The sequence below is a fragment of the Xyrauchen texanus genome, chromosome 34, assembly GCF_025860055.1.
Source record: "Xyrauchen texanus isolate HMW12.3.18 chromosome 34, RBS_HiC_50CHRs, whole genome shotgun sequence".
In the NCBI taxonomy this organism is placed as follows: domain Eukaryota; kingdom Metazoa; phylum Chordata; class Actinopteri; order Cypriniformes; family Catostomidae; genus Xyrauchen; species Xyrauchen texanus.
The window spans coordinates 31284204-31303681 of record NC_068309.1 but is presented as its reverse complement, the minus strand read 5'-3'; the positions used below and the strand labels follow the sequence as shown (position 1 = coordinate 31303681).

Sequence of the window (19478 nt, the reverse complement as noted above, 5' to 3'; positions counted from 1 at the left end):
GGTGGCTGATATCAAAGACAACTGAAAGAAAGAACAGGTCGAATACAATGTTCATTGCATCTTCTAAACAGCTGACAAGTTCTCAAGAGCTAAATTCAAACCTGTACCTCTTTGATTTCCATGGCTGACAGTCATGGCTCAAGAACCGTTAGTCAACACAGATAGAAGTTGAACAGGTGATAAAGGGACATACCAAGCTGCGAGTCAGCAGGTTTTAAATAAATCAATAAAAAGTAAATGAATTAATTTAGAAATTTTCTCTACATTTTCTGAAATCTTGCAAGGATGCAATGATATATCAAAATTTTTATGTAAATTGACGAAGCATTTTGACCACTATGTGGCGCTATCTAACTACTCAGGTACCCTCAGGACATGATGTCAAAGACACATACCAATTTACATTCAAATCTGACAAGGCATTCAAAAGATATTTAGCATTTAATAAAATTCAATATGGCAAAAGTATGGCTTATTTGGGAACGATTGTTATCGTTGGAATCCTCATGACCCACATAATCCATTGACAAACCTCATGATTTTAAGACATAGGGGGAAATTATTTTGAGTCATTATTTAGGAAAATCAGAGCAAGTTTAAAAGATGTGAAAGGTTTAAACTGTATCATAATCATAATCCAAGATGGCAGCCACTGTAATGGGCAGATTTGGAATCAGACCCCTTAGTCTGGACTAATCAGACTAAAAATAATTATGTCTCTAGGACAAACTGTTCAAAAGATATGCACAAAAGAAAAGTGAATATTTGATATGGTGGTGACGCTATATAGTATGTCCTAGAGACTCCAAATTTGTCATGGGAGTTATTAAGTGTGCCAGATTTAATAATTTTCCTACATAAGGTTCTATGTGTTGCCATATACTCCTAGCTAGAATAATAATAATAGCACTTTAAACTAGCGGATGCAATAGGGCTACAGCCTCTTCGAGGCTTGGCCCCTAATAATAATAATTAGAATGTATTATCGTCTTTTTCATCTCGTCTTGATTATTGCTGAGAAAATCCAAAAACCCTTTGTCCACAAACATTTTCGCAAATCTAGTCTATTGACATGCTCTTTAGGAAGCTTAGAGGCTAATTATTGTATGTGCATTAAAACCATTGCAATATTCATGATGTTGCTTAATTGTATATTACCAGCAAAATGATCATGAATATACTGTATTGTGAATAATATCACTCTTTAGATAGAAGAGGTAGATACTGTGCCAGGGAGCTGAACTACCCAAAGCAGCATCCAATTAGTTATTTCCAACTCGCCTTTGGAGATTACAATCATTATAACTCAACAAGATCAATCACAGTGACTATGAGTGCCCCCTGCATCAGCCGGGGTCACTGCTTGACAACATGTGGTTTTGCCCAAGCAAACGATTTGTCAACTCCAATGAATGGCCATCATCTGACTGTAGGGGGATGGAAGCAACTCTTCAGCATCACTGCTGCATAGCACGAACTCCGGACTCCAGGGTGGCTGATAATTGTCTGTGTTTGATGGCACAACCACATGATTGCATACTTTATTTTATACATAATTTACTGCGTGATAGAGGAGAATGGATTGGCAGCGTTATATGACAGTGGCTTATGCCCATAAATGGATCTCTCTGTATGTCTCTTTCTGGCAATGACATGATGAGTTACATCGCACCAACAAAGGCATTTCAGCCTTGCAGACTTTCAAATAAAATCTGTCCTTCAAAGGGTCAGAATACCTTTGCTCAGTGCTCTTTATAACTTGAAATGCTCTGGATTTACAGAGTACGGTGTTTGAGTAGTGCCAGCAATTTGTAATAAACCTCAAGAATGGGCATATGAAGATTTTGGCAGGACAAAGGACAATTGGCCTCCTACTAACAAAAAGTACCAAAAAAGTACCATGGTATTACCATGTTTTTTGATCATGTCCCATGGTAGATACCATCTGGGAATGCTCATAATTGCAAGGAATCGTAAGGAATTTAATGATTCTGGTTTCCTCCAAACGATTCTGGTTCCATAATGGCCCCATTAATGATTCTTTATTATTTATTTTTTACTATTCTTATTGCATTTACTTATGGAGGACTAAACATGCATAAATAATAAATGAATAAATGTAATAATACAAAAATAAAGGAATAAATGTTTTGATAAAACAAATATAATTAGTTTTTAATTAAATTTATTCCTGAATTTATTATTGTATGACTTTATTCCTTTATTATTTTCTATATTTATTTTTAACTTTATTTTTATTCTTTTTAGCTTTTAATTATTTATTCATTTATTTTGCATATTTTTTTATTTATGTGTTAATTTATTTTTATATTTATTTATTCCCACATATATTTATATATTCCCATATATATTTATTTATTTATACATGTATTTATTTTTACTTTTCTGTGTGCAACATGGAAATGAGGGAGGCGGTCCTTGCGGAACTCCAGTGCATCATTGGATGAGAGCTCAATAGTACTTATCAGAAGCAGATGGACGTCCCACCTTAGCACCCCCTGACTCGCACAGATTTTGAATAAGCAGGGAAACGTTTTGCAGAGAGTTTAACAATCCAGGATGTGCTTCTACATTCATACCGGCATACAGCTCTCCTAAACCATCAATAAGCACCTCTACTTTAAATGAAACAGTCATTTGATGTGTGGTTATCGACTTCATTCGCATGTCGCGCAACTCTCTAGATATATGTTTAGAGTCAGCTATAAATTTTTTTATTTTTTTATTGCAGATGTATACATACATAAACGATCAGGGAAATGAAGCATGGTTGTATCTTTTACAATGAACAATCATAACAACAGAAAACAATATTATGGATTTGCAGACATCAAAATATGAAGTTATATACACAGAAAAAAAGAAAAGGACAAGGTTAAATCATATCATTTATGAAACTTGCTCATTTTGTGGTTTTGTTGAAGAAACAGCTCCCCATTTATTTTGTGATTGTAGTATAACCAATACATCTTGGATTGACTTAAGCTCTTATGTTTTTAGCCCCACAAATATCTATAGTTTACACGCGATATGGCTATGACCTAACGTCACATCAAAACAAGTCAAGAGTAATCGAGCACACGCTTCAATCTACAATAAGCCAATGGTAAGCAGGACCCGCCCACATAATTATCATACAAGAGACAGAAATGTAAGAATAAATACAAAAATAAATAAATGTGGGAATATTTAAATATAGAAATAAATACATGTGGGAATAAATAAATATAAAAATAAATGAATGCATAAATAAATAATAAAAAAACAAAAACAAATGAAAAATTTTTTTTTTTAAAGAATAAAAATAAAAAGAGAATATAATAATAAAAAGAGAAAATTATAAATAAAGGAAAAAAAGTCATACAAAAATAAATTCAGGAATAACTTTCATTAAAATCGAATTATATTTGTTTTATCAAGACATTTATCCTTTATTTATTTTCTTATTATTACATTTATTTATTTATGTATTTATTTATTATTTTTGCATGTTTAGTCCTCCATATTTACTGCCCTCAGAAGCTTGTTGCCTAGAGCCATTTGTTTGGGAACTATACTGTATACAGCCATTTGTATACACACTATACTGGCCACGATGTATGTTTTGCGTCGTAGATTCAAAAGAATCAGCTCATATGCAGTGTTAATTTACAGTTTATTGTTTTATTCATAGTTTTAGTATTTTGATGAAACTGTCCTTTAAAATAAGTCAGTATTTTGTCATATCATATTCATTAATTTTTGTCGTTTTATTCTGGCATAGTGTGAAAGTGCAAGTGCGAGGCGATCGTCTGTGTTCCACGACCACTACTGGGTCCTTGAATAACATATAATGTGTGGGTGGGGGCAGCCGGTGGAGTTTCTGGTACCCCCCTAAGGTAAGATGGTGCCACCCCTAAGGAATTGATTCCCTACGCAGATTGTGTAATAAACGTAAAGGGAGCGGCGGTACTGATATAATGTATATCCTTAAGTATATAACTCTTTAGGAGTAAGCCTACTGTATTTTGAATTCTTCAAGCTTTAAAGACTGTTATTATTTTTCCACTTTTCAGACAGTTTAGAATATCGTATTGAATGTAGTGTGTTGCTTACTGAAACGGCGATTCACAACGCAAGTTACACATATTATGATAAGCACAATTTTACTTGCTCATTCGCTTCATTGTCTGTGCATATGTAAGTTGTAATATTACATATATTTTGAGGATTTATTTTATTTAAAGGATGCTTTTGAGTGAGGTTACTAACCCATTTTAAATCGGTTCATCGAACAATTCACACAGCTCAAGCATGGAAATCTCAAACATACTGGATTACTGGATTAGATTAATCCATATCTAATATCTTATTCTAATTTAGAAAATGTTTTTTTCTTCTGTTTATACTGTATATTGGACTGTTAATATCTTGCAGTACTATTTTTTTGTCATCATATTTTCAGTCATATATTCGTTATCACTGACAAAATAAAAACAAACCTTTATCAGTGATGATTTTGTCATTGATTTTGTCGATGAAATGAATGCTGCTTATTCAAATTATTTGTTTGGTAATCGGACTACACAGGTCAAACACGGTCAAAGTAGTGTAGCACAATGATCCTGTCTGTTATTTAAAACAAATTGCACCCAGTTTTGAACAAGAATTGGTTCTTGATTCCCAAACCTAAAGGAGAAATTTTAAAGAATGTACTGATTGCTGTTCTCCATGAAATTACAATGAATGGGCACTGGAGCTTTCAATCTTCAAAAATGATATAAATGCACCATAAAAGTATTATAAAAGTGGTACATTTGACTTCTGTGCTATATTCCAAGTTTTCTGAAGTCATACTATAGCTTTGTGTGAGGAACAGACAAAAATTTGTATCATTATTCAGTGATAATTTCCACTCCAGTAAGCAGGGACTGGATCATTCAGTAAGTTCATTCAGAGAACTGGATCAGACAGATTTTTTAAATGAATTATTGAGACCGGTTTTGTATACCACATCAATCAATTCAATGAAAAGATCTGAATCAAAAGATTCATACATGAATCGGACATCACTACTTCTCTTATGAACGTTCTAAGGAGAGCTAGAGCAGATGACAAAATGTTCAGTTATTTTTGCTTATTTTTTCATTCTTTTTGGATCTTGAAACCTCCAGTCCCCGTTCATTGTAATTACATTAAAAGAGTGACAAGTACATTCTTCAAAATGTCCCCTTTTTTATTCCATGGAAGAAAGAAAACCAAACGAGTTTAGAATGAAATGAAGAGAGAAGTAAATAATGACAGAATTTTCATTTTGGGTGAACTACTCATTTAAAATATAAATTTTCTGATCTCAGTGTGCTTTAAAGAGGCCTCTGACTGACAAGCTGCCTCCAGTGTCTTTTTTATTTCTGTACTCCAGAAATGTTAAAATGGGAGTCTTAACAAGAGCCAAAGGGCCATGGCAGTGCAGTGTGGGTGTGCCAGGATCTAAGTGGTCCTTCAAGCGAGCACGTCTGCCGCTCGCCCAACCCCTCTCTCCTTCATTCTTATTCTGCTGCTCTCCCAGAGATGCCGCGACTGACAGGGCAGCATTTCAGTTCAGTGTCCTCTATTTCTCTCTCTGTCTACTCCCATCCTTCATGTCTGTTGTCTGCTTGCCATCTATTCAGCTATGGGACGTGTGCCTGACTGAGGATTGTAGAGTGTGTTTTAGGATTAGCTGGGTATCTATTTGCACTGCGCATGAGAATTTGCGTGTGTGATGACACTCTCTATTAGCAAGCTTTATTATTTTCAGACAGATTATTAATTGGTTTGCATTATTGCCTGAGGGCTCTGCAGGGTTATATTGCTACAGTTTGACAATTTGTCTATTGTAAGTGTGTGTGTGTGTGTGTGTGTGTGTGTGTGTGTGTGTGTGTGTGTGTGTGTGTGTGTGTGTGTGTGTGTGTGCGTGTGCGTGTGCGAGTGAGCTGTGTGGGGACCAAATGTCCCCATAAGGATAGTAACACCCAAAATTATTGACGTTATGGGGACATTTTGTCGGTCCCCATGATGAAAACAGCTTGTAAATCATACTAAATTATGTTTTTTTGTAAATGTAAAAATGCAGAAACTTTTCTGTGAGTGTTAGGTTTAGGGGTAGGGATAGGGTTAGGGAATAGAATATATAGTTTGCACAGTATAAAAACCATTATATCTATGGAAATTCCCCATAAAACATGGAAACCCTATTTTTCTTTTTTTTTTTTTGGTTATTCACACAGACAGAAAGAGTAAAAAATACCAGTGCATAAATATAGACCTAATATGCTTACTTATGGATATAACATTTTGTTTGAAGACAAACAATTACTGCAACACAAAGAATATAATGTTTATCTATCTATCTATCTATCTATTCTGAGTTGCATAGATGCCCACTATCTTCTCTTCTGACAGTTTCGCTGTCAGATCTTTCTCAATGTGCAGTAGGGCAAGATCAGAGAATCTCTCCTGGGCCATTGCAAATCGGAGCCAGTTTCTTATTCTCCTCATAACTGGGAAGCTTCTTTCTGAGGTAGCAGAACCAATAGGTAGATTGAGTATTCTCTGCAGTATTTGGGAAAAGCTAGGATACCTGTCCTTGCGTATTTCCTCTTTAAGTTTCTCTAGGGTGATTATTTTTTGTCATCATATTTTCATCATATATTTTCGCTATCATTGACAAAATCAAAAAAACCCTTTGTCAACAATGGTTTCGTCATTGATTTTGTTGATGAAATTAATGCTGCTCATTCTTATAACTTGTTTGGTAATCGGACTACACAGGTCACGCTGTATGTTTCGTGCTTTAGATTAAAAAAAACAGGCTCATTAGAGTCATTTGTCCAGGAATCACACTGCACAGGATGTGCTGTGTGTTTCACACATTAGATTCAAAGGGACCAGCTCATTCGAATCAATCATTTGGTAATCGGACTATACTTGTCATACTGTATATTCTGCACTGTAGGTTAAAAAGAACCGGCTCATAAGAGTCATTTGTATCTGGGAGTCAGACTACACTGGTCGTGCTGTGTTTCACGCTGTAGATTCAGTAGTGGGGCAGCGTTAAGCCTAAATTGCACTGCAGGAAACTCTGTCAAAGTAGTGTAGCACAATAGTCCGGTCTTGATTACCAAACCTAAAGGAGAAATTTAAAAGAATGTACTGATCACCATTCTCCATGAAATTACTATAAATGGGAGCTTTCAATCTTCAAAAAGGACATAATTGCAGTGATCGGTGATGAGATGGTGCACTTCAAAAGATACATTTCAGCTGTCACAAGCTGAGGGTGTATTTTAAGGCTTGCATATATGTCTAGTAGTGGGCTGATACCCTTTTTTTCACAATTGATTACAGCATCACACGCCACACAAAGGGCCATTATTTCACTTGAAAATCTCCTGTCCAATTCAGCCAGCATAGTGTCTAACACAGGGAGATACAAATTACATTTAAATGTGTGAGCTTCTGATTCCCAGTGTATTTCATTCTCATCTCGCTGACCAAGTGTGTTTGACACTACTTATTGAGAAAGCAGGAGAGATGGCTTCGAGGTTCTTTTACATTTTAAAATGGTTGGAGGGTCACTCTCTGACTCTGCGCAAGCTGAAATAGCAATATCTTCGCAAAATGCTTTCACCAGTGTCCACATTGCATCCCACGACTCATCATCTCTGCATCGCTGGATATGTGTTTTCAGGCTCTTGACTGCCGAGGCCATCAGCCATGGTTCTACTTGCACTTTGCAACCTCTTATGAGTCACGTGCACAACTCTGAGAATATCCTCGAGGATAATAATGCAAGTAATAAAGCACAGGCTGGTCATGTGGTAATATAGAAACTTCCATTTCTTTCAAACAGCGATTGATGGCAGCATACTGTGATTTCACAGCATAGACACACCGATATTTGCAAGCCCAACATGTTTCACTTGGCAACAATTCACTTGGTACAGTCTCCTTTAGATTAAGAGCTAGTGCTTTCTGGATCATTAGAAAACTGTGATGGTTGCTTGGCTCAACAAACAAAGAGTACAGTTTGTATGTCACATTTAATGGATCGCTCCTTAATATGAAGCCCCTCAGTATATCTAATGCAAATAGAAAGTTGTGCAGTCTTTGACGATATCCACAAGAAAATCGGTCTCGTGTATGGCATTTGATATGTCCTCACAAATTTGCTCTGCACACAATGCAATGATTTCATTCTAAAAGTCTCGTCTTTTACAGTAAAAATATTTGGATTTTACAATACCAATAGGCTTGCACAAATACTGTCAGTTTTGCTCTACTACATCTTGATGGCAATGGGATAATTTTGCTGCCACAGATCTTGTTGCCTCAGCCTGCTTGTAGTTTTCCCATATCTGCATGCTCATTAAATGTGCATGTGATGAAGCATGTTTTACCAGCTTCTCCGACAGCTTTCTCCAATTCCGTGCCCCACTTTAATAAACAGTTCGTCTATGTCTGGTCTTGCAGCAACATTTTAAGAAAAGCTAAAACAAAGCTCCTGTGAAATTGAGTACTCCCTCCATGGATAATTTGAATAGTAAAAAGTTGAAAGCACTATTAATGTTGCCAATTTAGTGTTTAGGGAAAGAAGAAAGCTTGGGCTGTTTCGGGCCTGTCATTTTTTCCCAGAGGTTGTTTATGCCTCCAGTTGCCTTAACGGGTTGAGCTGCCAGCCCCCCTTCTGCCAACGTGGTTCCACGGCAGGTGCTGCAGCTCACAGAGGCAGAAGCATTGTCCATATCGGCAGCAAGTGAACTACCGGCAGCAGCGTCAGTACTGGCAACATTCTCCTCTTGAAAAGAGTTAGTGGCTTCAGCATGTTTTGTTTTTGGTTTATTAAAAAAAACGATGAATAGCCATTTTGATCTGATACAATTTTGCGCATCTATTTGTAAAGTAGGAACAGAGTGAGGATATGGCCATGGCACGAAATACTTTGAGACTTGAAAAATGTGCATCATATGTAAATTATAATAGAATCATAGGTTTAAAATACTAATAATCAGAAATTATTGTAGTATTAAATACATTATTCTGCCCACCAAAACAATAAGAAAAGAAAGATTTATTTTTTTTATTCAGTATTTTTTTTCTCCTCAATTACGTTCTAAGCCTGGTGGTGGCATAGTGACTCGCCTCAATCCTGGTGTTGGAGGATGAATCTCAGTTGCCTCCACGTCTGAGACTGTCAATCCACGCATCTTATCACGTGGCTTGTTGAGTGCATTACCACGGAGACATAGCTTGTGTGGAGGCTTCATGCTATTCTCCGTGGCATCCATGCACAACTCACCACGTGCCCCACCAAGAGCGAGAGCCACATTATAGTGACCACGAGGAGGTTACCTCATATGACTCTACCCTCCCTAGCAACCGGGCCAATTTGATTGCTTAGGAGACCCGGCTGAAGTCACTCAGCACACCCTGGATTCGAACTCACGACTCCAGTGGTGGTAGTCAGCATCTTTACTCGCTGTGCTACCCAGTCCCCTACTTTGTTTAGTTTTTTTTTCTTATCCAGGCCAAACTCCTGTTTTATTCATTCACGTGGGTCCGTTGACTTCAAGGCACAGTGCTTTTAATCTATCTTGGGAATAGTTGGAAAGTCGTGCAAGTCAAAGCCAAATCTTACACCCTCCACTTTCTCTACCAAACCTCCCAGTCAACGCATTAACAACAAGCAAAAATCACAAGACCTTCTTCCTGCTTAATTAAGTTGTCTTAATACCACATTTATTTCGACATGATATGTTAATATGTTCCACTTGGCTGCATAAGATACCAAGAGACCTCAACTCTCTTTTGTTTTGAACGTTTAATGAGGGGGAACATTCCTTCTTCACTTAATGGTGGAGCTTCGGTTGGGAATATTACAAAACCCAACAGGGAGCTTTCACACAGGAGAAATCAGCCAGAAGTTAGCTCTTTGCACACTGAATGGCTCTTCCTTGGTAACATCACTGGAGAAGAGTTTCCCACAACAAGCCCATAAAAAAGCTAAGGTATGTTTCCTTCGATACCTCAAAAATTAACAAACAGCACTGAATGAATTTCAATCAAATTTTGTGTGTGAAAGAATACTGCAGATTGCAGAAACACCGTTTCTGTTTTCACAATGTTTTGTGGCTTACAGAACCTTTAATGTGTACATCAAATGTTTCCTTTCTTCATCATCTGCCTCCCCAGTGACCTTCACTGTTAAGGTAAAACCTCCCTTCAGATGTCTTTTCTGTCCAATTTTGAATTAATGAAGTCCAAACCCTACACACTTCCAAAAGCATTCTATCAGCAGATTATACAACTGCCTCAAAGATTCAATCCAAATAGCTGAAGCAAAGACTGAATGTTCAAAGAAAGACTACATCTTTTTCAAGAGAAAAATTGAGAAAACACTTTATTGAGTACGAGGAACCTTTAGGAACATTTCCATGTTCTTGCAGGAATAAAAATATTTTAACATGTAGTAATAAGAAAATTAAACACTGATGCAATCAGCAGATACATTAATAAATTAAATCCTTATGATGTGTATGTTATTGACTTTAAAAATCACAAGACATTAATCTCAGTGGCTACAACCATGCTGAAAAAACTATGCAGACAAGCTGATTAGTGCTGGTTTATAATAGCCATACTGTTCACCAGCTGTTTTTGTTTTTTCTGGTGAAGCTGGCTGTCCAATGAATTATTTCTGGTTAAGCCAGTTAAGTAGTATGATGGGGACACCAGCACACCAGCACCCTATGCTAGAGCAACAGCCAAAACCAAACTTTGGTGTACCAACTTCATCAGAAATACCATTCTGGTCCACCAACTCGACCAGCATCAGTCTAATCTTTTCAGCATGGTGGTCTAGGCATCCATGTCAAAGGAAGAGAACATTCATACCTTCAGCCTCTCAGAAACTCCATCAGTGACGCTGATGGTGAACTCCTCCACCTTCGGCACCTTCAGTTTGGCCTTGTACTTCTGCTCCGTCTGATACTCAGTCCGTGTCTTCACCACCACCTGTGCAGAGAATGCTTAATCATCAGAACAAACTTTTAGCTAGATCTTTCAAATCAATTTGAATAGCAAATTGCCATTGGGTTAGAGTTTGATAACTGTAATGTAATTTAGTCAATAATGCTCATTATGTTGGGCATTCCAATCTCGAATCAACATGATAACCACCAACCACCACCCATGCTGACTCTTGTGTTGTTCAAAATCAGCAATCCCGCAAACACACACAGATAGCTGGGACTTCCAGTAATGTTTTCCCAATTGGCATCACCAAAATCAACACCATTTACTCAACAGAACTCAACCCTGGTCAAATCACTTAGACTGGTTTAAGCCAAGCTAGTGTGCCAGAGGAAATCAACCTACCTTAATAAATGGCTTACTTATAGTTGTTTCTGCAAATTAAGCTGTGATAGGAGAAAGTAACATGAGTAGAAAGTAATCATACAAATTGCACATTTGACATTTAAGTAGAATTAAATGGTAAAATAAATCATGTAACTTCTTTAAGTGTTGTTTTTTTATAATAATAACTCATTTCATTTTAGTATTAATAACCTATAAGCAGTTTATCATACACAGAACATATGGGGTATTTGCAGAGACATTAGATCAAGATAAGTCAACGTCTGAAATGCATCCAAACAGAATGTTGTATTTAATTAATATATATATATATATATATTCTTTGAATTTCCCAGATTTGTTAGTAAACATGCGTATGTTTGTGAATTCAAAACATTCATAAATAGGGAGCGTTTGCATGATTCATTCACAATTATCATAATCCACGCCCATGATAATGCCATATAAGGAAGGCACCAGACTCGCTAGTAAATGCTTTTAACATTTATGTGGAACAGTAATTAAATGGTTTATATGAATGAAGTGGAGTCGCGTCATAACATTTTGATTTAGCAAGCACATTAATGTCTCAAACAAAGTTAGGAACTTACTGTCATTGCATGTTTTTTCTGTCATATGAGGCTCTTTTGTGAATCAAACAATTCAAGAAGTCAATAAAATGGTTTGACATGAGTGTAAAAATCTTCAGTTTAAGACTGGAGGAAGATGTCCAACACCATTTACCTTCTTTGGTTTAGTTCGCAGCGCATCACCTGCATCATTTTTTAAACTTCTCGATTAAACCATGTGATATAGGCTACTTGAAACTGGAAGAATCCTCAGAGAAATTAATTGAATGCCTGAAGAAGTTTGTTGACCAAAATGCTGTAAGACATTACCGATTTGCAAGATATAAGACAATGTACATGCTTTTACAATTTTTTCCCTGTTGTATTGTGTACGAACCTGCTTGCGATGAGTTTATTTATGGGTTGAACAGCATTAGCATTGACTACAAGTTATGAACTTAATGTGATTTACCGATGGATATAGGGCATATTTTTTTTCGAGAAAAATCATGCGCTTCTGCTGGAAAAACGATAATCAGAGTTGGGACAAATTATACTTTGAAAAACTGTATTAAAGCAGTAAAGAATCTCTTCTAAATAAGTATAAACTGTAGTTTAAAAACTAAATAAAATAAAATAAATTATAAACACCAACTGAATTCCGACACAAACCATAGGTGGGATTCAGTGTGAGTGTGAGACTGGTCCGTGTACTTGGCGGCCAACGGATTTTCGTTTTGAAAGGAAAAAAACAAAAACGAAAAACGGCCCGTTTCAAAATTACCATTAGTAAATAGGAAAACAAAAAACGGAAAACAACCCATTATTCGTTTTTTGTTTTGATATTAAAAAACGGAAAACGAAAAACAATCTCGTTATCCGCTTGTCCTTGATGTGTTTACAGATGGAAATCGGAAATCAAAATACGTCGTAATCCTTAATTCTGCGTTGGTATTTTTTGGTGACCCGGAAGCGATCGTAAGTAGTAAGCGGTTGTCATAGATACACCTATGAGCGGAAGTCATTTGAACATCAATGAGACAATAGACAGTTAGAATGATACAGACATAAAAATGTTTTTAGATGAATATGCTAGTTTTATATTAGAAAACCGAAAGAATGGAATGTCTTGTGGGGATATAGCAGCTGCGTTGGGTTCACAGTTTGGAACGATACGGGGGTTTTCTGAGAGGAGTGTGCGGAGGTGGTGTGCTGAGCAGGGACTTGTCAGGATCAACTTCTGTTATGACGGCCAACTTGAAGTTGAAATCAAAAAGAAAAAGGAAGTAGTTAAAACAGATTAACTGATGTTATGTTCTTTATTGTGATCTGCTGAGCTAGATTTTTAGACAAAACTTCTTTACATGAAAATTACATTTAAAACAAAGACTTTATAAAGAAATAAAGATTGTAAGTGCTGTGTATTCATTGTAAACAATCAGAGTTACTGCATTGTTAGTGCAATTTATCTTGTTATGGACTGAAACCACTTTTACAGTTTCCGCTGTAATAAATGTTATTTTTGTTAGTATAGTGCTTCTTTATTGACCACTGCAGGTCACACACACCTTCTGGTGAAATCAATAAGAGACCTAACTGCATCTTTAAAAGGGCTGTAGTTATGGTGAACCACATTTTCGTACAGTGATAACATGTCAGAGTGAGAACCAAACTCAGATTCAGTCCATTGTTGGGCCTCTTCAGAGGGGAAAGGATCACATCCAAAAATGGATTCCCTTTTCAACGCGGATCCCATTTCCTAACTGTCTATGGTCTCATTGATGTTCAAATGACTTCCGCTCATATGTGTATCTATGACAACCGCTTACTACTTACTACCGGTACTTTTTTATTTTTTATTTTTTATTTTTTTTATTATTATTTCTTGACAGCAATTGCAGTTACAAACACATACAAATACATACATAAATAAACTATACAAAAATAAATAAAGTACATACATAAATAAATCATATCCAGTGGGGTCTGCAAAGTCCAGGAAGGCTAATCAACAAGCAGTCCAATTCATAGCATCACTTACAGTTATAAGTTCCAATTTCATTCAGTCACGTGATGTCACAAGATTTGAATATGTCTGCACAGTCTTCAGAGCTTTACAGTTCTTTGAATATCTTATGGAGTCCAAGTATTCATTGACTTCACTCTCAAACAAAGGAAAGAAGGGTTTAGAGCCCCTGAACTTACATTTATGGATGTGATATTTAGCGAGTAGAAATAAAAGAGTAATAATGAAATACTTTCCTTCCTTGTCCGTCTTGATGTCGAACACACCAAAGAAAACATCTTTAAAGCAAAATGAGAAATCCGTAATGAAAAAGGTTTGGATAAATTCAAGGACATTTGACCAGAATTTTTCTGTGTACGAACATTTCCAAAATAAATGGCAAATATCTTCATCTGACCTTTTACAGAAAGAGCATTCAGATTCAATATCTGGTTTATACCGCTTAAGCACACACTTTACTGGGTAGAATCTGTGAATTAATTTAAACGTAACTTCTCTCACTTTCCGGGTCACGAAAAAATACCAACGCAGAATTAAGGATTACGACGTATTTTGATTTCCGATTTCCATCTGTAAACACATCAAGGACAATCGGATAACGAGATTGTTTTTCGTTTTCCGTTTTTTAATATCAAAACAAAAAACGAATAATGGGTTGTTTTCCATTTTTTGTTTTCCTATTTACTAATGGTAATTGGGAAACGGGCCGTTTTTTGTTTTTGTTTTTTTCCTTTCAAAACGAAAATCCGTTGGCCGCCAAGTACACGGACCGAGACTCTGTGGTCTCTAAGATAAATAATCTAGAGTCTGCAGATCATTACCACAAAATAACCGCTTAAGGGAGACATCAAGTTTATTTTGCAAAAATGACTGGCTGATGGTACATTATCCATTATTCACTTTATTTTTATGAACAATGCAGAAAGATCAGTAATTTATCAGAATAGCCTAATTTTACTGTTCATGCTCATTTGATTATAGTTTGACTAACAAACTTCCTTTGTTGTGTGACTGTAGAATTTCCTGGTAACACTTTACAATAAGGTTCCATTCCATTCGTTAACATTAGTTAATGCATTAGGTATCATGAACTAACAATGAACAATATATGTTTTAACAGTATTTATTAATCTTTGTTAATGTTAGTTAATAAAAATACAATTGTTCATTTTTAGTCCATGTTAGTTCATAGTGCATTAACTAATGTTAACATAAACAACTTTTGATTTTAAAAATGTTTTACTATATGTTAAAATTAACATTAACCAAGATCAATAAATGCTGTAAATAGATTGTTGATTGTTAGTTCATGTTAACTCTGTTGTTAACTAATGTTAACATATGTAAGCGCAGCGTAGTTCTAGCGGGAAGACTAGCAGCTGTACATCATCGCACCATTAGCTGGGTAATTCCCAGCCAATCACATGTAAGCCATTGCTTTATAAGTCTGCTCACAATCTATCACATTGCTGTTTCAGTGTGCTAGCACGGCAACCTCCACCACCCCACCCCCAACAGTTGAGTCCCGTCCTGCATGGGGGTAAGCTCCTCACCTCTGCCTCCTATCTCCGGCAGGATATGACGGTTCCGAGTACAACTTCTTCGGACCGCTAGATGGGGCCTACGCCAAAGAGAGACATTACTTTTCTGTTTTATATTCATCAAATAAATGTCATCTTAAATTTCACTCAAGTCTGCAAGTCTTCCTGATAGAAGAAACCTCATCCTGTCATTCCAATTTAACATCCAGTGGGATGTGGCCAATTCAATTCAATCCCAAAGTCAATCCTTAAATTCAGAATTTTGCCCAATCACACTGAGACGTGTGATGTCAGATGGACAAATAACATCTCCAGATGATTTCATCTCAGTGCTGACCTCCGTTCCTGCCACCTCACTCCCCAGAAGCCCTGGAGCTGATGAAGTCTAATGTCTTGTAGACCACAGAATGACTCTCAACCAATTGTCATGAACTCTGCAATAACTGTTTATCTGTCTCCTCCCAAACACTCTGAGATTTCATTTTCCCCCTAAATAAACATGTCTGCTTCCATTTCTCTCTGCTTCTCCTGAGTGATGTGAGGCACCCTGTTATCTATTCTGTTTTTGCTCTTCCCCTAGAATGCAACCTCTGCCCCCAGGCAAGGTTGTGCATTGTCTTTTTTGCTGCTGATTCAAGCCATCGATATCAACACCAGGGACTACTTCTGTTCGAACTGGATTGATCCCCTCCACTGTAAGTGTTATACTGATGACAACCTACTTGATTAATAGTATTTTGAATAATGGTGAGTTGGTGATGACATGCAGCTTTTAATTTGTATGAAATTAGGAGATGATGAATTTGGTAGTCGGATGATAATGGAGTGGTTTTGAACTATGGTTTGAATGAGATTCTGAGTAATAAGAAAGCCTGGCCAAAAGTTATCAAACGTGAGTCCCCTTAGAAAACATTATGAGATATAGACACATTGTGAGCCATTGTAGTGATCCAAGTGCATGGAGGGGACTTATAACCAAAAAGTATATACAGTACTATGGATTACATGGTTTACCTTATGTTTACAACAATATCTATTACTCAAAATATCCAACAAGTCAATTTTTGGTTCTATTTAAAACTCACTATAAAATACATAAAACAAATATACACTCCTCATAAAGAAAAAAAATATCGAATTCTTCAAAGAGCCTGTTCTTAAATTGGCTCGTGTTACATTTTTACTGCTAAAACAGCTTCCAAATAATTTTCAGTCATTACTGCTTGATTGCTATCAGCAGACTTCTGGAGATAGCTCATAATTTTCTGCAGGGTTTCTCCTGTCCTGCTTTAAGACTTTAATGTCAGTATGAAATATTAATGGTTTTGACACTGTCCAAGTTTTGGTGGCAGTATTGCACCAAGTTCATGCATTAAAACAACTAGATCCTATATATATATATATATATATATATATATATATATACACTCACCTAAAGGATTATTAGGAACACCTGTTAAATTTCTCATTAATGCAATTATCTAATCAACCAATCACATGGCAGTTGCTTCAATGCATTTAGGGGTGTGGTCCTGGTCAAGACAATCTCTTGAACTCCAAACTGAATGTCAGAATGAGAAAGAAAGGTGATTTAAGCAATTTTGAGCGTGACATGGTTGTTGGTGCCAGACGGGCCGGACTGAGTATTTCACAATCTGCTCAGTTACTGGGATTTTCACGCACAACCATTTCTAGGGTTTACAAAGAATGGTGTGAAAAGGGAAAAACATCCAGTATGCGGCAGTCCTGTGGGCAAAAATTCCTTGTTGATGCTAGAGGTCAGAGGAGAATGGGCCGACTGATTCAAGCTGATAGAAGAGCAACTTTGCCTGAAATAACCACTCGTTACAACCGAGGTATGCAGCAAAGCATTTGTGAAGCCACAACACGCACAACCTTGAGGCGGATGGGCTACAACAGCAGAAGATCCCACCGGGTACCACTCATCTCCACTACAAATAGGAAAAAGAGGCTACAATTTGCAAGAGCTCACCAAAATTGGACAGTTGAAGACTGGAAAAATGTTGCCTGGTCTGATGAGTCTCGATTTCTGTTGAGACATTCAGATGGTAGAGTCAGAATTTGGCGTAAACAGAATGAGAACATGGATCCATCATGCCTTGTTACCACTGTGCAGGCTGGTGGTGGTGGTGTAATGGTGTGGGGGATGTTTTCTTGGCACACTTTAGGCCCCTTAGTGCCAATTGGGCATCGTTTAAATGCCACGGCCTACCTGAGCATTGTTTCTGACCATGTCCATCCCTTTATGGCCACCATGTACCCATCCTCTGATGGCTACTTCCAGCAGGATATTGCACCATGTCACAAAGCTCGAATCATTTCAAATTGGTTTCTTGAACATGACAATGAGTTCACTGTACTAAAATGGCCCCCACAGTCACCAGATCTCAACCCAATAGAGCATCTTTGGGATGTGGTGGAACAGGAGCTTCATGCCCTGGATGTGCATCCCACAAATCTCCATCAACTGCAAGATGCTATCCTATCAATATGGGCCAACATTTCTAAAGAATGCTTTCAGCACCTTGTTGAATCAATGCCACGTAGAATTAAGACAGTTCTGAAGGCGAAAGGGGTCAAACACAGTATTAGTATGGTGTTCCTAATAATCCTTTAGGTGAGTGTATATATATATATATATATATATATATATATATATATATATGTATAAAATATATGTATAATTTGCATTTGTCCTTCCCAACAAAAAATGCCATCTTCCACATGCTCATGTAATTAACTTTTTTCTGTTTTCTTTGTAAAGTGGTCTGTCTATGCAACTCTGAAGTACCATTAAGTACCATGTTGGCTCCAGCGTTATTATTTAAGTAAAAATATGCATTATATCTATAATAAGATTGTCTACAGGCTTTGAATCGTAGTACTTTTTGACTACTGACGAAGACCTCACCAGAAGCTATGATTAGCAATCTATTATTAAAAATACAATTTGGTTTATTTAAACATAAATCTTTTGAATAATTTGTACAAGACACATTCAGCGATGTTTCAGAAGACAATTACTTTGCTAAATTGCAGCAATTTTGTAAACTGAGCTATTCTAAAGCTGTTGCTATACTTTTAAAGTTGTAAAAATTATGGAAAATTCTGTTGCAAGCAGAAGGAGAAATGCTTCCTGAGCTGAGTACTGGTTCCTCTCATGGTTTCTTTGGTTTAGGGAGTTTTTGTTTCACTATTGTTTCTTTTCACTTGCTCACTATGCAGAGCATGAATGCTCTGTGCATTTTTCATTCCCCTTTTTTGATTTGTAACTAGTAGCCCCAAAGAAACAAACAAAACAAAACAATCCTTAAAATTGATGTCCACATATGTCATATGACATTTTAAATAACACCAAACTATAAACGTTTCAGAGGAGTGTTGGTTATTCATGCTTTTGAGACCTTACAGACATTACATCAGAAATTAGAATAAATAATTCTGATTGGGCTGTTACGGTGGCAATGTTTTACCACGGCGCTGGCCAATCACTGTAACCGCCGGTGAACGGTGTCATACAGTGGTTGAAGGGCGGGGGAGGGAGTGCTAGCAAATTATGCATTCATCAATCATCATCAATCGGCTGCGAACAAACCGGGTTTGCAGTCGGTCACAAGTTTCCTCCATTCTGTTCGATTACTAGCAGCTCTTCGCATCTCGTCAGCTGTTGGTGGCATGTCATTGTTGATTAGTTTGCCGATGTATGTATGGTATAATGCGCGTGGCTTTCCTCGGCTTCGTTTGCCATTTCGTTCTTCGGGCGCATATAACACATACTTATTAATTTGGTCATTTGGGTCTCTTCTAAGTGAGTGGCCGACGAAGCGTAACTGCCTTGCTAAATGCTTCCGTCTTTTTAATGTTGACCTCAAGTCCTACTCGTTTTGCCCACTTTGCTGTTGTTTGAAGTTGAGCGATTTTTCT

The 19478-nt window shown here is 36.8% G+C and overlaps 1 protein-coding gene across 1 annotated transcript in view; it reads right to left on the bottom strand.

Annotated features, from left to right (window-relative positions):
* LOC127627493 (neuronal vesicle trafficking-associated protein 2-like) overlaps positions 1-19478 on the bottom strand; it is a 69490-nt gene that overhangs the window by 39150 nt on the left and 10862 nt on the right. Inside the window, exon 3 of the mRNA XM_052103895.1 lies at positions 10936-11055. Coding sequence (XP_051959855.1) covers positions 10936-11055 — 120 coding nt within the window. The remainder of the gene's footprint in view (positions 1-10935; positions 11056-19478) is intronic.